General features: G+C 37.6%; 3 protein-coding genes and 2 non-coding genes across 5 annotated transcripts in view; 1 reads left to right on the forward strand and 4 right to left on the reverse strand.

Moving 5' to 3' along the window:
• The window catches only part of LOC133570591 (uncharacterized), a 463,307-nt gene that overhangs the window by 153,126 nt on the left and 291,351 nt on the right, over window positions 1-18,830 (forward strand). The window lies entirely within an intron of this gene.
• Window positions 1-18,830, reverse strand: part of LOC133570556 (uncharacterized) — a 119,199-nt gene that overhangs the window by 33,272 nt on the left and 67,097 nt on the right. The window contains exons 2-3 of the mRNA XM_072916521.1: window positions 14,936-15,193; window positions 11,755-11,977 (exon numbers count right to left, since the gene is read on the reverse strand). Of these exons, the coding sequence (XP_072772622.1) occupies window positions 11,755-11,977; window positions 14,936-15,193 (481 nt within the window). The remainder of the gene's footprint in view (window positions 1-11,754; window positions 11,978-14,935; window positions 15,194-18,830) is intronic.
• Window positions 280-353, reverse strand: trnan-guu (transfer RNA asparagine (anticodon GUU)). The gene has a single exon. It is a non-coding gene; the product is annotated as a tRNA-Asn (tRNA).
• Window positions 576-646, reverse strand: trnag-gcc (transfer RNA glycine (anticodon GCC)). The gene has a single exon. It is a non-coding gene; the product is annotated as a tRNA-Gly (tRNA).
• LOC140680131 (uncharacterized) lies at window positions 10,403-11,768 on the reverse strand. Its single transcript, XM_072916500.1, has one exon. It carries the CDS (start codon window positions 11,745-11,747, stop codon window positions 10,899-10,901), a length of 849 nt encoding a protein of 282 aa, XP_072772601.1. The 5' UTR covers window positions 11,748-11,768; the 3' UTR covers window positions 10,403-10,898.

The raw sequence follows: 18,830 nt of genomic DNA on the forward strand, positions 1-18,830 counted from the left end.
CAATGCCTGTGGAGTAAAAGAGATTTATGAACTCGGTTAAGAGGAAGAACGTTTGAAATGCGGGCTGCGACGGACCAAACATGCGACACTGAATTAATGATAGCCAATATGAGGCGATAGCATTGATTATCAGTAATTTACATTAGTTTAAACAAGAATGGCTTGAAAGTTATGTTGCAAACGTGGCACACGTTTTAACTAGAAACTTTTTTGCAAATTTAGAGAAGGACATGGGCTGTACAAGAAAACCCTCAAACACCTGTGGTCGAGTCAAGATTTCGTCCCTGGGTGGGCTTGAACCACCATCCTCTCAGTTAACAGCCGAACGCGCTGACCGATTGCGCCACAGAGACTTACTGGTTTACTTGATTAATTACTCCCCAAAAAATTATAAAATCTCATGTTACGATGTCCCGATGTCATTGTCTTTGGATTAGCGTAACTAGAAGTACACTGCTTCAGACTTCGGCGAGTCCAATATGCCTTTTGGGTGGAATGCCTGCGTCTTGCGGTTGTCACAAACATTGCTTTTGTCCCTTATGAATATTAGTTAAAATGTAATAAAAGCAACAGAATGCATTGGCCGGGAATCGGACCCGGGTCTCCCGCGTGGCAGGCGAGAATTCTACCACTGAACCACCAATGCCTGTGGAGTAAAAGAGGTTTCTGAACTCGGTTAAGAGGAAGAACGTTTGAAATGCGGGCTGCGACAGACAAAACATGCTACAAAGTAGAACACATTCTACGTGCACAAGGGATTTAACAACATCCACAAAAGGCAAGAAATGCAATGCAGCTAATAACAGCAATAAGACTAGCGAGCACCATGTTTTCCATTGGCCGTCTTTTTACTTTCCTTCTTACCTTTTGTACAGCCCTTACCTTTGGGCTGGTACCGAGGGCGACTGTGTTGACCAGTTTGACGCGTGTAAATGATAGAATGTCCAGTACTGTAGAACTGTGTTTGGATATGACAATCCGTTTATTACAAACTATCTAAATTAAACCAAATGTAAGTTATATAACAAAGTATGCTAACCTTGAATGGCACATTATACCAGCATTGTCACCACATGACACAACACGATATGATATGACACGACACGACACCACACGGTCGAAAACTGTTTGTCCTCCAATCGCCCTGCCCATGCTCACACCTGAACTCAATTTAAGGAGGCTGCCATGGTAACCCCACCATAGCAACAGTCCCCTCCCTGTCGACACTTCCTGGTTCTTAACAGGAAGTGGGCGGAGCAATCTGCCAAAAAAGGAAATACAACATGCTGAACCCAACAATCAATTAGAGAAAATAAAATAAAAGCATTATAAACAAATAGGGAAATTTGGCTCCAACACCTTTATAAATAAGCAAGGAAATAAATGATAGCAAGGTCCTGTGTTTCATCATAAAGTAGTTTGCAACATAGCTGACCACCTCATGTACAGCCGAGCACACACGACACCAAATTTAGAGGGTTCTCATATAGGCAGACCTCAGGCTTCAACATCATGAATGCTGGGTTCCATGAAAATGTCACGCCCAACCTGTGAAATTTCTCATTCATTCAAGTCACTGTATTCTCAGGGCTTTCAATGGATTGCAACTGTACTGTTTAGATTGACTGATAAGATGTTTAACCTCTCTTTTAGCAGGAATCATAGGTGTAATTCCCAAAGAGTTAGAGAAGACAGCTGCAGTCTGAATGAGTGTTGGCCTTGCTTTCAAATTAAGAACCAGTCAAATAGTCACCTGAAACCTAAATCATAGCAGAGGATGGTTTCGATCCATCGACCTCTGGGTTATGGGCCCAGCACGCTTCCGCTGCGCCACTCTGCTGTCTTAAACTCCAGGATGCTTACTCTGGTGAATATCCAGACAAACTACTTGTAACAAAGTGATTTGGAACCCATCTGAAGTAGTGTTTCTTTCTGAGTCCTGGTTCAATCCACATTTAAAATGGCATTTTTTGGAAGAAAACATTGCAGTAAACATCAAACTCTGTGGATCCATTGGGATTTTATTCAAAACGAATAGAATTTGGCTTGCATTCATGTGGTTTGAAAACAAACTGAGAAAGTGTTACAGAAAAATCATCAAGACACTGACGGGATTTGAGCCCAACATCTCCTATTTAACAAACAGGCACCTTGACTGACAGCTACAGCGCCTGGAACAGCATGGGATTTCAACACGATGTCTATAACCCTACACTGAATTAATGATAGCCAATTTGAGGCGATAGCATTGATTATCAGTAATTTACATTAGTTTAAACAAGCATGGCTTGAAAGTTATGTTGCAAACATTTTAACTATAAACTTTTTTGCAAATTTAAGAGAGAGAGAGAGAGAGAGAGAGAGAGACAGAGAGAGAGAGAGAGAGAGAGAGAGAGAGAGATCAGAAGGCATAAGAAAAAGTATCTACATTTGTTTATTTACATTTGATGATTAACAATGAAAGAGTTAAAGACTTGCTTCAACAACACTACTTTGCAACAAAGAAATGCTATAAACAAAAAGCTGCTACATGCGTCTTGTCATTTTATCTGCAGTGTTTACAATTAAAACTGACTTCTTTTCAACATCATAAATGTATCACTTTCGTTAAAAAGCTCCATTTGGGCTTGATTTAAAAGCCGGATAAAAGTTGTAAAAATGGCAAAAAAAACAAACAAGCAAAGCGAATTGAAATATGACAGTTTTCTTGAAAATGTTTTGATTGGATAGTTTTCTTCTTCATGGTTGAGCCACACAAGTGCTGGTGCGGCCTTCGCCACCTTGTGGTTGTCTTGCCCAACTGTTGAAGAAAAACATGTAAATACTACAACTAACATTTGATGCAATAAATCAAAGTCCCTTTATTTTGCATACTGAGAGACAATATCAATAATTGTATGATGGAAACTCCTCATGAACGCTACTTCCGCTTCCTAGTCTAGCAACACAACGCCATCAAGTGCTTGATTGGCGTAAACATTGAAGTAACAACAATACTATAGTTTAACACTTAAGTATTTCAAACAATAAATCAAAGCAAAATTCTTTCTTTAATCTACTAATATGAGTTGTAATGATCAGTTTATTCTCCAGAGGAGTCAATGTGTCAAGCATAATAACATCACATCCTGTATGCCATATCAAAATAAAGACAACACCACAGTAAGAGACAAAATAAAGACTTGATGACCGCTAAATGCAAACTGCTATTGGTCAGAATTTGAGGCGCGGGAAACAGTGGTGGTCTCTCTTCCGCTGTAAATAAAGATGGAAGGAAGGAGTTTGCTTATTTCTCACAGTGGTGTATTGTGAAAGTGGGCTCCTTACTACGGAATCATGTCTTTCTCAGTACCGGAGACAACCAAGTGTATGTCTTTAACTCCCAGGACAGAAATCTGAAGGCCACTATTAGATGATACACACACCATTTGGCATTTGTTTCCGCATGTAGCGACAAACTGCTTCTCTCCGCCTCTTCCCTTTTCAAGGTTGGGAAAAGACTTTTCTTGCTTCATTTGTTTTGTGGTGGTAGAAGATGATGCCCTCTCAGTCTCTGCAGCTCATTGACAAGTCAGGTGGGAAGGCTTTTTGTCCAAAACAGTCCAAGATCCTTTACATGCTTCTTTTGTCCCAACTGAAGCACGCCCAAATAGCCAGGACCAGGTCAAAGATTTTTTTTAAAAAGGGCCTTTTCTTTTCTCCCCCCCCCCCCCCCCCCCCCCCCCCCCCATTCCCGTGGCGGCGTTTAACGGTAAGGGGGAGAAACTTTTTTTGTTTTGTTTCTTTTTTACCTCAGAAAAACACGAAAAAAGATTGTTATCATTACCGATTTTAACATGGAAGAAAAGCTGGACTCAAGTCGTGCACGAAAACTTTTCTTTTTTTTTGGGCGAGTGAAGGTTTGTACAAATATTAAAAAAGAAGAGAAAAGAATGGCGAAGGACAGTCGTAAGGGGGGACCCCGGACCAAAGGACCGTCGCGGGGGGGCCAACTTTTCTCACATTTGTTTTTTTTTCCAAACTCCTTCCATCAACCCCAACCCGGGATTGAACTGGCCGAAGGATACTTCCTGGTTTCGACGAGAGGAAGCAAGTCGGCTGCAAAGAAAATGCAAATTAAAGCTTTTACATTGAAAATCCCGTCGCCGAAATGTTTTTGCGGAAAAATATAAAGGAAAGAAGAAAGCGTCCTTTTGCAATGAAGTTTAGGATGAAATAGGCTGGCATCATCATTACCACTTGTGGTCCCCTCCAAGGTTTCTTCCATTCCAAATATCCACCGCGCCCAGCAAAAGCCTTCCATCTTTTCAGGACCAAAGCCTTGAAAACAACTCACATCTCTTTTTGTCATCTTACACACATGACTTACACACAACATGTGTTAAGAATTCTCCATGTTTATCTATGTTTTCAGATACTTTATTTTGAAGCATTTCTTGACAGTGTCACTTCCGCTTCCTTCCTTAGGGGTCACTTCCGCTTCCCTTTTGACGTGTGTTAATGTGTGCTGACTTGTTTCTCTGCTACGTTTAATCGGTGCTCTAGTCTTTGACGATGTGAGTATGTTGATTATTATATAAGACTAATTTAGTTTATTAATAGACATCACTGTGTTTGTGTAACATCTAGTGGTGTTTTATGAGTATTATTGGTGCTGTGTTGTCAGAATGCTACGAGCTAACATCTCCCTGTTAAGGATAGCATTGTTGCTGCTAATGTGGCTAGCTCACATGCCATTGTAGAAATGCAATATATTATGTCTCTAGTATTTTACTTTGAGCATATAATTATATTGTTGTTTAGTTAAATGACATAAATGTTGATGGGTGTTTGCTTCTGATTTACAGATACTAACTAACTAAAGAAATGAACCTAAACCAATATGCACCATTAAAGTTGGAAGAGTCCAAATGATGACTGTGTGTTCTCTGACCGGAACCCCAACGTGGTCAATATCCGAAAAAACCAGTCGCAGAGTTTAATACTCAACAACATGTATCACGTGACTTACACACAACATGTATCACGTGACTTACACACAACATGTATCACGTGACTTACACACAACATGTATCACGTGACTTACACACAACATGTATCACGTGACTTACACACAACATGTATCACGTGACTTACACACAACATGTATCACGTGACTTACACACAACATGTATCACGTGACTTACACACAACATGTATCACGTGACTTACACACAACATGTATCACGTGACTTACACACAACATGTATCACGTGACTTACACACAACATGTATCACGTGACTTACACACAATATTAGTATTTCCAACTAGGACTTTCCCTCATGTGTGTTGTGGCAAAATGTGAATGGCTGACAAAAATGTGTTTCCTTGGCGGAGGTCACTGAACCTCCATTTGTGTCTTGGTGTGTCCACAGTGGATTAGTAGGTGTGAGACAAACACTTTATCTTCCTGGTTGTTGTATCGCTACGTGTTTGACATTATTTAAGACTTTATGGTGCCTGGAAAAGGACAGTTTGCCTCTTCTGTGGTATTGATGAGATTTAAAGGAGTGTTGTTAGTCCCATGGTGATGTGATAAAACCTCTTTCTTGTTTGGAAGATACACACAATTGTAACTGTTATTTCTTCCTGCACATAATAAATATGTACAACGTGTTTGGATGTATTCATTTATGTAACATTGTCATTAAATGTAATATTGCCTGACAAAAAGTGATTCCACGTAATATTTTGATATTTACACATCGCATATTTGACTAGAATACCCTTATGAGCATTACATATATCAACATCAACTACCTACTGTACTGTTTACTTGTTGAAATACCCTTTTTGGAGAAAATATATACCCATATAGTTTATATGTCTATATATATATATATATATATATATATATATATATATATATATATAATATAAATATGTATAAGCATGTATATATATATATATTTTTTTATATATACATATATATTATATGTTATATGTATTATATATTACTGTAACTTGTTCTTAAAAATAGTAGTTATTTTGTATGTCAAATTGAGTGTTTGTGTGTATATATGCATGTGTGTGCGTGTGTATATATATATATATATATATATATATATATATATATATATATATATATATATATATATATATATATAAAACATTACACAAATATAACAAACAAATGTTCTCTCAGCACCAGCATGGAGCTGTGTAGCATTTGTCTGTGACAGAATGACATCACACTAAGACATTCAGTGACAGTTTTCCAGTGTTTATCAGTCATTTTTATTTACTTATTTAGAATTTTGGTACAGTAAAAACCTTTTAAACAAAGTGTTTGCTCGTGAAATTTTCTGAAAGTTGTAGGTGTATTTTTGCTATCGTTCACATTTTCAGAATGTATAATATTGTTTTTTAGAGAAATATCAGGTTCAAACACTGATGACATCCATTAAACAAGACAAGAGGCAAATAATCAAACAGAGACAGAATTAAATTTGGACTCAATATTGAGGAGAAACATGGCGACTGTACTTTCTGTACAGTCTTCAACCACGCTCTGCCAAAAGATTGCACTCCTTCTTTATTTGACTTTCTACCCCCACCTGACCACAGCTGCTTCCAGAGGGAAGTGGGTCGTAAACAGCGTTGCCTTCGGTTACCGAACAGTTCAAAAGCAGAGGTTGTAAAAAAGTTAAAAAAAACAGTTCCATAAAATAGTTCAAAGAGGGTTCCATAAAATAGTTCAAAAAGAGTTTGTAAAATACTTCAAAAAGAGTTCCTCTGGAAGTCGGGCGGATCCTGCCATCTGTCCGCTTTGAAGTCCCAGTGGAGTTTTACGAGCATTCTTCTTGGTACGTTTCGAAGACAGCCCCTGTCCTTTTGTCAGGAACACAATGTAATACAAAGTTTTTTGTGATCATTTAGAAACAATTATTCTAACAGAAATGTTTTGACATTTTGTTATTATTGTTAATATTGTCTGTAATCTATTTTTGGCAGCAGCAAAGTGGCCATTTGGGTAGTTTTTAGCTCTAAAAAGGGTATTTCAACAAGTAAACAGTACAGTAGGTGTTGATATATGTAATGCTCATAAGGGTATTCTAGTAGAATATGCAGAGATGAGATGTGTCAATATCAAAATATTACTTGAAATCAATTTTTGGCAGCAGCAAAGTGGTTGTTTTGGCATATTTTAACTTTGTAAAGGGTATTTCTACAAGTAAACAGTAAAATAGGTACTTGATTTATATACAGTATATGTAATGCTCATAAGGGTATTCTAGTAGAGTATGCAGAGATGAAATGTGTCAACATTGGCGTTGTTAGGCCTATTTTAGGGGGGCTCAAGCCCCCCTAAAATATTCTTAAGCCCCCCAGTGACCCGCGTCCGGGCGAGGGAAATCTGGGTTCCTTGTCAGTGTTCCTCATAGAGATCTTCGAGCTGCTCTTTGTCTGATCCCTCACCTAGGACCAGTTTGCCTTGGGAGACCCTACCAGGGGGCATAAAGCCCCCGGACAACATAGCTCCTAGGATCATTGGGACACGCAAACTCCTCTACCACGTTAAGGTGGCAGCTCAGAGAGGAGTATTCAGACTTCCATATATATTTAATTTCCTTAACGGCTTGCCATAATATATATATATATATATATATATATATATATATATATATATATATATATATATATATATATATATATATATATATATATATATATATATATATATATATATAAATATATTATATACAAGCCAAATTATCCCGGTCCAGATATGACTTTAATTCAAGTAATTAAGTAATATTTCCAGGGCTTGAATTTACAACCATTTTAGTCACATATGTTCCCAAAATGTAATCTGTGCAACTTCAAAATATTTGGGAACAAACAATTATTGTATTGTGAGCAAAAGTGGTGGCATTAGCCTCTATGTTGTGAAGTAATAACATCGAGGCTAATGCCATGACTTTCATTGTGTTTCAGTGTATCTTGAAGGATCATGCAAGTCATTGTTTCTTGTTGATGCTGTCAACAAAATGTCATTGTTGTTGTTGTACTGAACACACATTGAAAATAAACCCACTGAAATAATAATAATAACAATGAATCATTTCTAAGTCTTTGTTAGACGTTTGTGAAGATTTGTGCTCGTGCGCTACGTTCGCTCGCATCCTGTGCATCTCCTGGGGGCTAAGCCCCCCCTGTCCTTAAAAGCTAGTGACGCCCCTGTGTGTCAATATCAAAATATTATTTGAAATACATTTTTGGCAGCAACAAAGTGTCCATGTGGGTAGATATTTGCTCTAAAAAGGGTATTTCAACAAGTAAACAGTACAGTAGGGGGTTAGGGTAACCCTAAACCTAACCCAGCAGGACCCTGAGGTCTTCAGACCAGCTCCTCCTGGCTGTCCCAAAAACTAGGCTAAAAACCAGAGGAGATGGATCCTTCTCAGTGGCAGGGCCCAGACTGTGGAACAACCTTCCACTATCTATTAGATCCTCCCAGTCTCTGAGACTATTTCTATATAAAAACATATTTTTACTCCCTGGCGTTCAAATCCAGTTAGGCAGCATCTTGGCTGTTTTTAATCATTTCTTCTTTTATCCTTTTTATTTATTTATTACATTTTAGTATTTTAGGTGATATATTCTGCACTTCTTTTAAGGTATATTTTACTATTGTATTGTATTCATCCTCCTGTGTTACCATGTTAATGTGACACTATGTGCACCTTATGTCTTATGTCTGTACAGCACTTTGGCCAACTGAGCTTGTTTTAAATGTCACATAGAAATAAATACACTCAACTCAACTCAACACATCATTGAGTGGCATTTAGTTTTTACACTGGGGGGGACCAGACAAGCATTTAGTTTTTACACTGGGGGGGACCAGACAATAATTTACTTTTTACACTGGGGGGGGACCAGACAAGCATTTAGTTTTTACACTGGGGGGGACCAGACAAGAATTTAGTTTTTACACTGGGGGGGGACCAGACAAGCATTTAGTTTTTACACTGGGGGGGACCAGACAAGCATTTAGTTTTTACACTGGGGGGGACCAGACAAGCTCTGCTTCTTCCACTCATGTTGGACGCTTGATCACTTGAGCAAAAGTTGTGCTTGTAAAGTTTTGACATGTTCCAAATAAATACATTGAAAGTGAACATTAATAATAACATTTTAAAGTATGTTTTGGTTGTATGCCAACTTTGCGGAGCAGCTCTTCACAGCATCACCTCGCTAGTTAGCTTAACGTTAGCATCTTCCATGTTACATCATAACGATGTTGAATAAATGTGTTTGTGTGCCTTACAGACGGACTTGTTATTGGCTAACATATATACACATCATTTGTGCTACATCTTTTTACTTTATTAGTACATTAACCTCCAGTCTTCACACAGTGAGCGTAGAAATGAGTTTAACATTGGGGGGACATCAATTTATATCCCAAAATAATGTTAGGACAAATAAATGATTACACAGTATCAGTATTAGTCTATGTTAAGCATTTTATGTAGCATTCCCATTTTACACTTTAGTCAACTCTTGTGAAATATACACTGTCATGTTACTCTTTATAGTTTATTAATTAGTCAATTAATAAAATATTTACTGAGTCCTGCTGCTAGTTCACTTTTTTTGTGGTGTCATTTTTCTAGCTGTTAAGAGAAGTATTTGATCTTAAATATATAAATAATCCTCCATATTGGCAGCCATAGTGATTCATTTATTCAGCAGAGCATTAAAACTTGGATCCGACAAAAAAGTAAACACAAATGTTGTCTTCCTCGCTGATAAAACATGATCGCAACATGCATCTGCTAGCTCATGATCGCCCCCACTTCTCAGTGTGGCGAGTTGGAGTACTACAAGAAGCACTCTAATACAGTGCTTAAAGCTGTATTTTTAGTCTTATTATCAAGGAATAATGAGGTCACACTTATGTTAAAACATTAATGCTAAGGTTTTGTCCAGTAGTGGGCCGGTGATGATGATGATGATGATGATGAAGATGTATCTGTGCAAGTGAACAATTGGATCCACAAGGGACAACAACCCTTTCCACAGACTACACACACACATCAGAAACATCAATGTTAGAAGCCTACAACAATATATGTGAAGAAGACTTTAGGATTAAAAGTGAAGATGTGAGGTGAAATAAGTACAAATGCAGCAATAAAAACAAGCAACTCCACTCACGATGGCTCTAAAGTTCAGTGATGTGTTGCTAACTTCAGCATTTTTCTTCTTTGTTGATGTTTTGCAGTAGTTAACATCCATGATGTAACAATGCTGCTAATCTACCAGAGTCCACATTTTGTTAACCATTTTATTCATTCATACTTTTAATTGGATAATAACATCAATAAAATACAATCGAAAAAATGTGTAATTTTATAAGACACACAAAAAAACAAATTTAAAAAATAAAATGCAATCTCTTTAAACAATGATAAAATAAAATAAAATAGTAGCTACATATATAATACTCAATACATGCACACAACTTAAAAAGTAAGTACAGGACAACATATAAGACTAGAAGATGAGAAGCACTACATACAACATCAAATATACATTCATATTAAACATGCTGTGTTTTTAAACTACATTTAGCACAATCACTGTTTAACTGTTTTTACATCCCTGCAGCACGGTGGGAAGGGGTTAGTGCGTCTGCCTAACAATATGAGGGTCCTGAGTAGTCGAGAGATCAATCCCGACCTCGGGATCTTTCTGTGTGGAGTTTGCATGTTCTCCCCGTGACTGCGTGGGTTCCCTCAGGGTACTCCGGCTTCCTCCCACCTCCAAAGACATGCACCTGGGGATAGGTTGATTGGCAACCCTAAATGGTCCCTAGTGTGTCAATGTGAGTGTGAATGTTGTCTGTCTATCTGTGTTGGCCCTGCGATGAGGTGGCGACTTGTCCAGGGTGTACCCCACCTTCCGCCCGATTGTAGCTGACATAGGCTCCAGCGCCCCCCACAACCCCGAAGGGAATAAGCGGTAGAAAATGGATGGATGGATGGATGGACATCCCTGCAGCTTCCATGACTGTTACACACTTGTGTTTACTGACCTGATACTTAAACCTGAATGTTTCATCACACACACTGCAACTAAAAGGTTTCTCTCCAGTGTGTGTTCTCATGTGTGTGGTCATGCATTTCATGCTGGAGAAACTCTTCTTACAAACAGAGCAAGCAAAAGGTTTCTCTCCAGTGTGTGTTCTCATGTGTGTGGTCATGTGATGCTTTCTGGAGAAACTCTTCTTACAAACAGAGCAACTAAATTGTTTCTCACCTGTGTGTGTTCTCATGTGATATATCATGTATTTTTTAATATTGAATCTTTTAGCACAAACAGAGCAAGTAAAAGGTTTCTCTCCAGTGTGTGTTCTCATGTGTGTGGTCATGTCAAGCTTTCTGGAGAAACTCTTCTTACAAACAGAGCAAGTAAAAGGTTTCTCTCCCGTGTGTGTTCTCATGTGTGTGGTCAAGTTAGGTTTTGTGGAGAAACTCTTCTTACAAACAGAGCAAGTAAAAGGTTTCTCCCCAGTATGTGTTCTCATGTGTACTGTAAAATGACTCTTCTTTCTAAATGATTTCCCACATTCAGAGCAGTCAAAGTGTTTGTTGTTAGTGTGATGTCTCGTATCACTTTTAGAGTCATTTTTACTCTCCAAAGGTTTTTGGATGTGGTCACTGTGATCAGAAGAGTGTGACATCATGTGGTCCATGTCTGACAGTGGAGCAAAGATGCTGTCTCCATCAGCTTCTGTGATGTGTTGACTTACAAGCTCCGCCCCTCTGTTCTCCTCACTTTGACTGTGATGAAGCTGTAAGGACTGAGCTTCATCTTCATCATGAAGCTGCTCCTCTTTAATGTGGGAGGGGGCCTGTAGCTCCTTCTGTCCCACACTGGTGTGCCACTCCTCTTCATGACTCCCCGCTGACACCCGCTGGACGTCTGCAGAACAAATGAGGTGTTACTGTATTTTACTTTGCAGCTCTTATGCCAACCATCCACATGATGTGAGGTTGGCCTAATCAAATATATGCATAAAAACTATCATATCTAAATCATTTATAGCTCTTATTACACATCTTACTGGAAGTATTTTATGGTTGTGAACTTTTATTAACCAACAACAGGACAAACATGAAATATGGTGATGATTGAATAATAGTTAGTTAGTTAAATGGATATGCAGTCACGGGTGGCAGATGTGGGGTCCTAGTCCTTGTTTGTTTACATGGACGTCCTCGCAAGACGCAAAGTTGAATGATAAAATCCAACCTTACCTGCATGATTTATCCGTGAGAAATGGGTAGTCATTATAATAATCATTTTATTTCCTCTGGTTTTCTCTATAATTCTGACAACTTTACTGAAGTTCCGCTAACTCCGGAAAGAACCGTTGAAAATACCCAGGTTTTTAACTTTACGCCCTTTACCACAACAGAGGTCATGAGGGCTCGAAAACAACTTAAACCTAGAAAGCCAGCTGGCTCAGATAAGTGGGAGCCGCTCTTCCTAAAGTTGGCAGCTGAAATTAAAGCTGGACCACTGAATCACATTTTTAACCTTACTCTAATTTCAAATGAAATCCCCTTGGATTGGAAATCTGCCCTTGTTATCCCCCTATTAAAAGGAGGTGACCCTAGTAATCTAAATAATTACAGACCGATCTCTAAACTCGCTGTTCTGGAAAAAGTGCTTGAATCCCTTATCAGTGAACAGATAAAAGACTTTTTGGACACCAACTTTATTCTGTCACCATTTCAGTCAGGTTTTGGCAGAAATCACAGTACGGTACTGTTACTGCTGCTATGAAGTTTATAAACGATGTAACTGAAGCTCTTGACAAGAAGCAGTGCTGTCTGTCCCTCTTTATTGACTTTTCAAAGGCATTTGATACTGTTGATCATGTCATTTTAATCAAACGTCTTTCAGCTATTGGTTTTTCTCAGCAAGCAGTTGGATGGTTTGCAAATGACCTCACAAGTAGAACTCAGGCTGTTCAGATAGAGGGTTCCTTCCCGGACGTACTGCAAGTGGAAAAGGGTTTCCCTCAAGGTTCTGTGTTGGGTCCATTATTAATTAATAATTAATCATCTTGGACAGAATATTCCGAACTCAACTTTCCATTCCTACGCTGATGATACTGTCATATACTACACAGCACCCACTCCTGCTGAGGCCTTTAAATATCTACTACATGCATTTGACAGAGTACAAGAACAACTTTGCTATCTTCAACTGCTTTTAAATGCAGAGAAAACAAAGTGTATGTTCTTTACCACATCAAAAACTGTAATATCAGCACTGTGTGAGAACATTTGAACAAGAAAAAGGCAAAAAATTGTGTTAGTATCTTCTTTTAAATATTTAGGATTTTTAATTGATGACCACTTGAGTTTTAAGGAGCACATTCAGTATGTTTTTAAAAAAAACAACTGAAACTTTTACTGGGATTTTATTATAGAAACAAGTCTTGCTTTTCTTTTACTGTGAAACAGAAATTGGTGGAAACAACCTTTTTACCTGTTATTGACTATGGAGATGTGTTGTACATGAATGCTACTGCTGGTTGTCCCCACAAGCTGGATAGTGTGTACCACGGGGCACTGAGATTCATCACCAATTTACTCACCATTGTGTGTTATACTCAATGGTTAACTTACTCACCATTGCGTGTTATACTCAATGGTTAATTTACTCACCATTGTGTGTTATACTCAATGGTTAACTTACTCACCATTGTGTGTTATACTCAATGGTTAACTGGACATCTGTATGTTCTCGGCGCCTCAATCATTGGTATGTGTTCATCGACAAAACCATTCTGGGTATCACCCCATCTTATCTGTCTTGTATTTTTACAAAGAAACAAGGAAGTCACAGTCTTCGTTCAATGAATGTTCTGCAATTTGTCGTCCCCAAAGTAAGAACTGAACTGGGCAAGAAAGCATTTAGGTTTTCAGCAGCGAAGGCTTGGAATAACCTACAATCCAATATTCAACTTCAAACCCTTGTTACATTAAATGAGTTTAAAGCTTCTGTGAAAGGATTGCAGTCTACCTTGTCTGTATGCACATGTGTTATGTCAGCAAGTTTTAATGTTGTACATTTGATGTTTTAAGTGTTGTTTACTGTTTTTAATGTAACCTTGCTGCTGCCCTCTTGGCCAGGTCTCCCTTGGAAAATAAATATTTGATCTCAATGGGATTTTACCTGCTTAAATAAAAACTAAATAAAAACTAAATAATAAAAATCACTGAATATTACACACTGCAAACTTCCTGAGAGCCAACAAACATAATAAAACATCACTTACTGTACAAGGTCTGCTGTCACTATGACGCAGACTGATAGAATCTCGTTATACTTCCATTTAGATGAAGAATGATTCATAATCGTCGCACGGAAAATGGGGGTGACGTCAAGTGTCTTTTTGTGTCGTTCGCCATTGCTGGGTCTAAATTGGCTGTCAAACGATATCAACTTGTCAGAGTACATCCTCATCCTTCTGCTATCCAGGTGAGAGGCACGATTCATGATCTGGAATAATCTTTTACCAGCACCGAGGTGAGAAAGGAGCTCACCCACAAAATGCAAATGGAGTATTGTTGGCACTTTTTGGATGGTTATAGAGGACCTCCCATTGGCTTATTTACATTTATGAGTTAGAATGTGATTTTAAAACAATATATATCAACCATCATGTCTTTTATAATGATTGTGAACGATAGAAAAATTCCCCCAAAAAGTGCAGTTCCCCTCTAAATTCCAATGATTAGATTTAAGACTTGAAGTGTATGAGCATGAAGTGATGAAGCCTACTTGGATGAGTCTTCTAAGACAAAGTGAACAGTCCAGTTGTGATGGATTGAATGCCCTGAGAATAAAATGATATGTGCTTACTTGGACTGTGATGAAGCTGTGAGGACTCAGGTGCTTTGTCTTCATGCTCTTCAGTCTTCACAGCAACAGTCAGTGGAAACTTGCTGACATCATCCTCCTTCTGCCCTACAACACACTCTCCCTCCTCTTCCTTTTTCATGTGTGGATCCTCCTCTTCCTCTTTAATGTGGGTGGGCTGTGGATCATTATCTTCCTCTTTAATGTTCGTGGGCTGTGGATAATCCTCTTCCTCTTTAATGTGAAGGGGCTGTTGAACGTCTGTTGGGTAAATAAGTAAATAAGATAAAGAGAGAATAGAAATAGTTTTGGACTGACAGTATTAACACAATGACATTATTTGTGTTCTTTTATGTGTTGTTTTAAAAATGTGTAACAAAACAACCAATAAAAACACGGGAAATACTTCCTTTTGTCCCAGCCACTAAAATTAATTCAAAAGTGAGTACAAAAACAGACTTGGAAATTTGATGAGGAGCAAGTTTTTTTATAAGTACAAGGCAGCATTGATTGAGGCATTCTTAACTTTACACTAACTGATATAATGTGTGTAAATATTTTATTCTGTATACAGTCTATGACACCTAAACTTTATCTTTAAACCTAACCATATTTTTTTAATGACATAGTCATCACCATAACTTCAATATCATGGTAATAAAAAAAATCTAATTCCAAAATCATTTAAAAAAAACATTCATGGTATGTTTTTGTCATCATGCAGAATACTTTTTTGTGGTCATTTTGTTGGCTAGGCCAAAACAAACTTTTGCCAAAACATGTTTTACTATGTGCTGTTTTATGGAGTATATCCATCAACAATTCCTCTTTAGGAATTGGAGACCATCTACGACACGCTGACAGAAAGCAAGCCACCTTTATGTTCTTTTAATAATTCATGTGTTGACTACTTTGGTTACTGAAAATAAATGTTTACTTTCACTTATTGTTGCATGTAAGTCAGAATCAGGAAGTGAAATTATAACATTAATTAGATTTCATTACAGTATAACATGTATTTGGTGAGTGTGTGAGTTTTAAATAATACAATTCAATCAAATATTAACATACTACTCAAAGATACATACCGATGATACTTTGTTTGGCATAAGATTCGAGCAGATGAAAACGTTTGCAAGCGTCACCGAACTAGCCTAAAGTAGACCTGAAAGGAACTCCTTACTGTAAACTAGGCAATGCTGCCTCCCGCTGTCTAAAGGAGGAAGTGCACCTCACTGTTGAATTCCAAAGTGAACTTAAACACTGGTTTTACATATATCATCGATAAATTCAACAAACAAGACTGAACAATCTGCTTATTTTCTATTTTAACATGTTCTATCTACACTTCTGTTAAAATGTAATAATCACTTATTCTTCTGTTGTTTGGATACTATACATTATTTTTGGATGATACCACAAATTTGGGTATCAAACTGATACCAAGTAGTAACAGGATCATACATTGGTCATATTCAAAGTCTTCATGTGTCCAGGGACGTATTGCCTGAGTTTATAAACATAATATATATGTTTAAAAAACGAAAGAAGATGTGATGCCAAAAAAATTTTATGTAATCATAGTAGTAGTACTTTTTAGAGGCGGTATAGTACCGAATATGATTAATTAGTATCGCAATACTATATGAATGCTGGTATACCGTACAACCCTAGTTCTTACACAGTAGGATCACCCGGCTGGTGGGTAGAAATACACTTACGACTCTAACACAAGCACTCATTTAACCCCACTTTGACTACAGAGTTCATGTTTGGTACCGTGCCTTAAAAGCCCTGAAAAACAAACTCCAGACAACCCAAAACAAAATGATTGGGCTTCTACTCAACCGTCCATCTCGGGCTCACCTTTCAGCCAACCATTTCCTTAAAGTGGGGAGGCTCTTGGTAGGTGACAGAGTACATCTTCTTGCAGTTGGTACAAGATACACCATACCACTAAAATACCCATGTACCTGTCTAGATACTTCAAAATATATTGACCATTATAACACCAGAGGTAGTTGTACAAGTCACATTCAACCCAGATCTCACTCCAAAAAAGGTTCTAATTAGTTTGCCTGCTATACCGCCAACATGTGGAACTCCCTATCAATAGCCATAAAGGAGTGTAAATCCTTTACTTCCTTCAAAGCAGCTTTGACAAGACATTACAGGTTGTGGCTACTCGTAACTGGGAATATACAAAGCCTTTTGCTGCAATTTTCTTGCAGTATTGTTGTTTTTTGCTACTTTCTACATACTTTGTGTTCTATCTGTGTGAGTGAACAAATATTTCAACTGAAACCATCCCAGGCTTTCTTGTAGCAGTGAATGTGTACCGTGATGAAAATGTAGCCTTTCCTATGCAAACTTCTCATAACTCCTTCAATCAATCAATCACACATTGTTACAAACTGAGAGGAACATCAACCTCAAACTGTCTCGTTTTCATGAAGAATCTAAATGAAAGCATTGCATCATCCCCAAAAGATAAAGCATCTATTGAAGAAAAGTGTTAATAATGAAATATAAAGTTAGTAAAGATGTGAGAGTAAGAAGTAAACAAAGCTGTTGTGTGTAACACAACTTGACGTTTCTTGAAAACAGCGTCCAGTAGTTGATTGTTCTCTTTCGTTCTAGAAAGTTCCGCCTGGTAATCTGCTATCGTTCTTTCGCACATTTTCACACAATCACAAAACTTTACACTCACATGTTCACACAATCACAACACTTTACACTCACATTTGATCTCTACTTAGCGATGTGTTGATAACATCCGCGTCTCTTTGTTAGCAGCTAACAAGCTAAGCTAGCTAAACTTGCTAGCACGATAAGGTTCTCGCTCACCGAGACGGGTTTTTTCCTGAATTACAGACTCAAAGATGTATTTTATACGACATACATTTTTACAAACTGGAGAACAAATAATAAGACTGACTTATTAGCGTCCTTCTGGCTTCTTTCTGCGTCAATGTGCTTTCACGACAGTTGGCACGCTTGACGTTACAAGACGGTTCTGCTCTCGTCTATGACTGCTCTGCTCTCGCGAGATGTGTCATGCGCAGAAGACTCAAAGCTTTGTAGTAAATCAGGAGCGTGATCACTTTTTGATTTTCTACATTTATTTTGCATTATTGACTTTGTTAAAACTGTTGTTTGTAATAAAATGATTAATTTTATTATTTTGTTGTAATTGTTACATTAACTAAAATGATGTGTATATTGTTGTATTATTCACCAATAAAACGACACATTTTAGTCCTGTGTTTTATTCTGATGATAATGAAAAATTAGGTAAAAGGCAAAGTGATAAGTGAAACTAAGCTACTGCCTCTCGCCTACACGTCAATTTATCGTGTGGTAGCCAAAAGTCACCAGTAGATGGCAGTGCAATATTGTAAAGTCCTACATATAGAATACATATATTGAAATGTTGCTGGTCATATTAATAAAACGCTAAATCCTTTATTTTTGACAAAATACCTCTAGTAGTGATACAAATGTGCTCTGGCAAAATAATCGTATTTCCTTTGTTTGGCTTGAAAGAAGCTATGAAAATAAACATGACAAAAAATGAGTAGTTCTCAGGAAGAAAAAAAGGTTGTAGATGATGTGAAAGGACCAAATCCTCTGTTTAAGAATAATACGAATAATAATAATCAATGTTATTTATAAGGTGCCTTTCTAGAGACGATACAAACATTACAACATTGAACAATATAAAACAGAAAATGTCAGTTTAGACAAGAAACTAGAAATAGCTGAAATTAAAGTGAATACGCATTCTGGAATAAGTGTGTTCTTGATTTGAAAAGGCTAAATGAGTCCATATTGTGGAAGTCTTGCTGTTCCAAAAATATGGAGGGTCAAATTGGACAAAATTAAACAATTGATTGAT

The sequence above is a fragment of the Nerophis lumbriciformis genome, linkage group LG28 (genome assembly GCF_033978685.3).
Source record: "Nerophis lumbriciformis linkage group LG28, RoL_Nlum_v2.1, whole genome shotgun sequence".
Taxonomy (NCBI): domain Eukaryota; kingdom Metazoa; phylum Chordata; class Actinopteri; order Syngnathiformes; family Syngnathidae; genus Nerophis; species Nerophis lumbriciformis.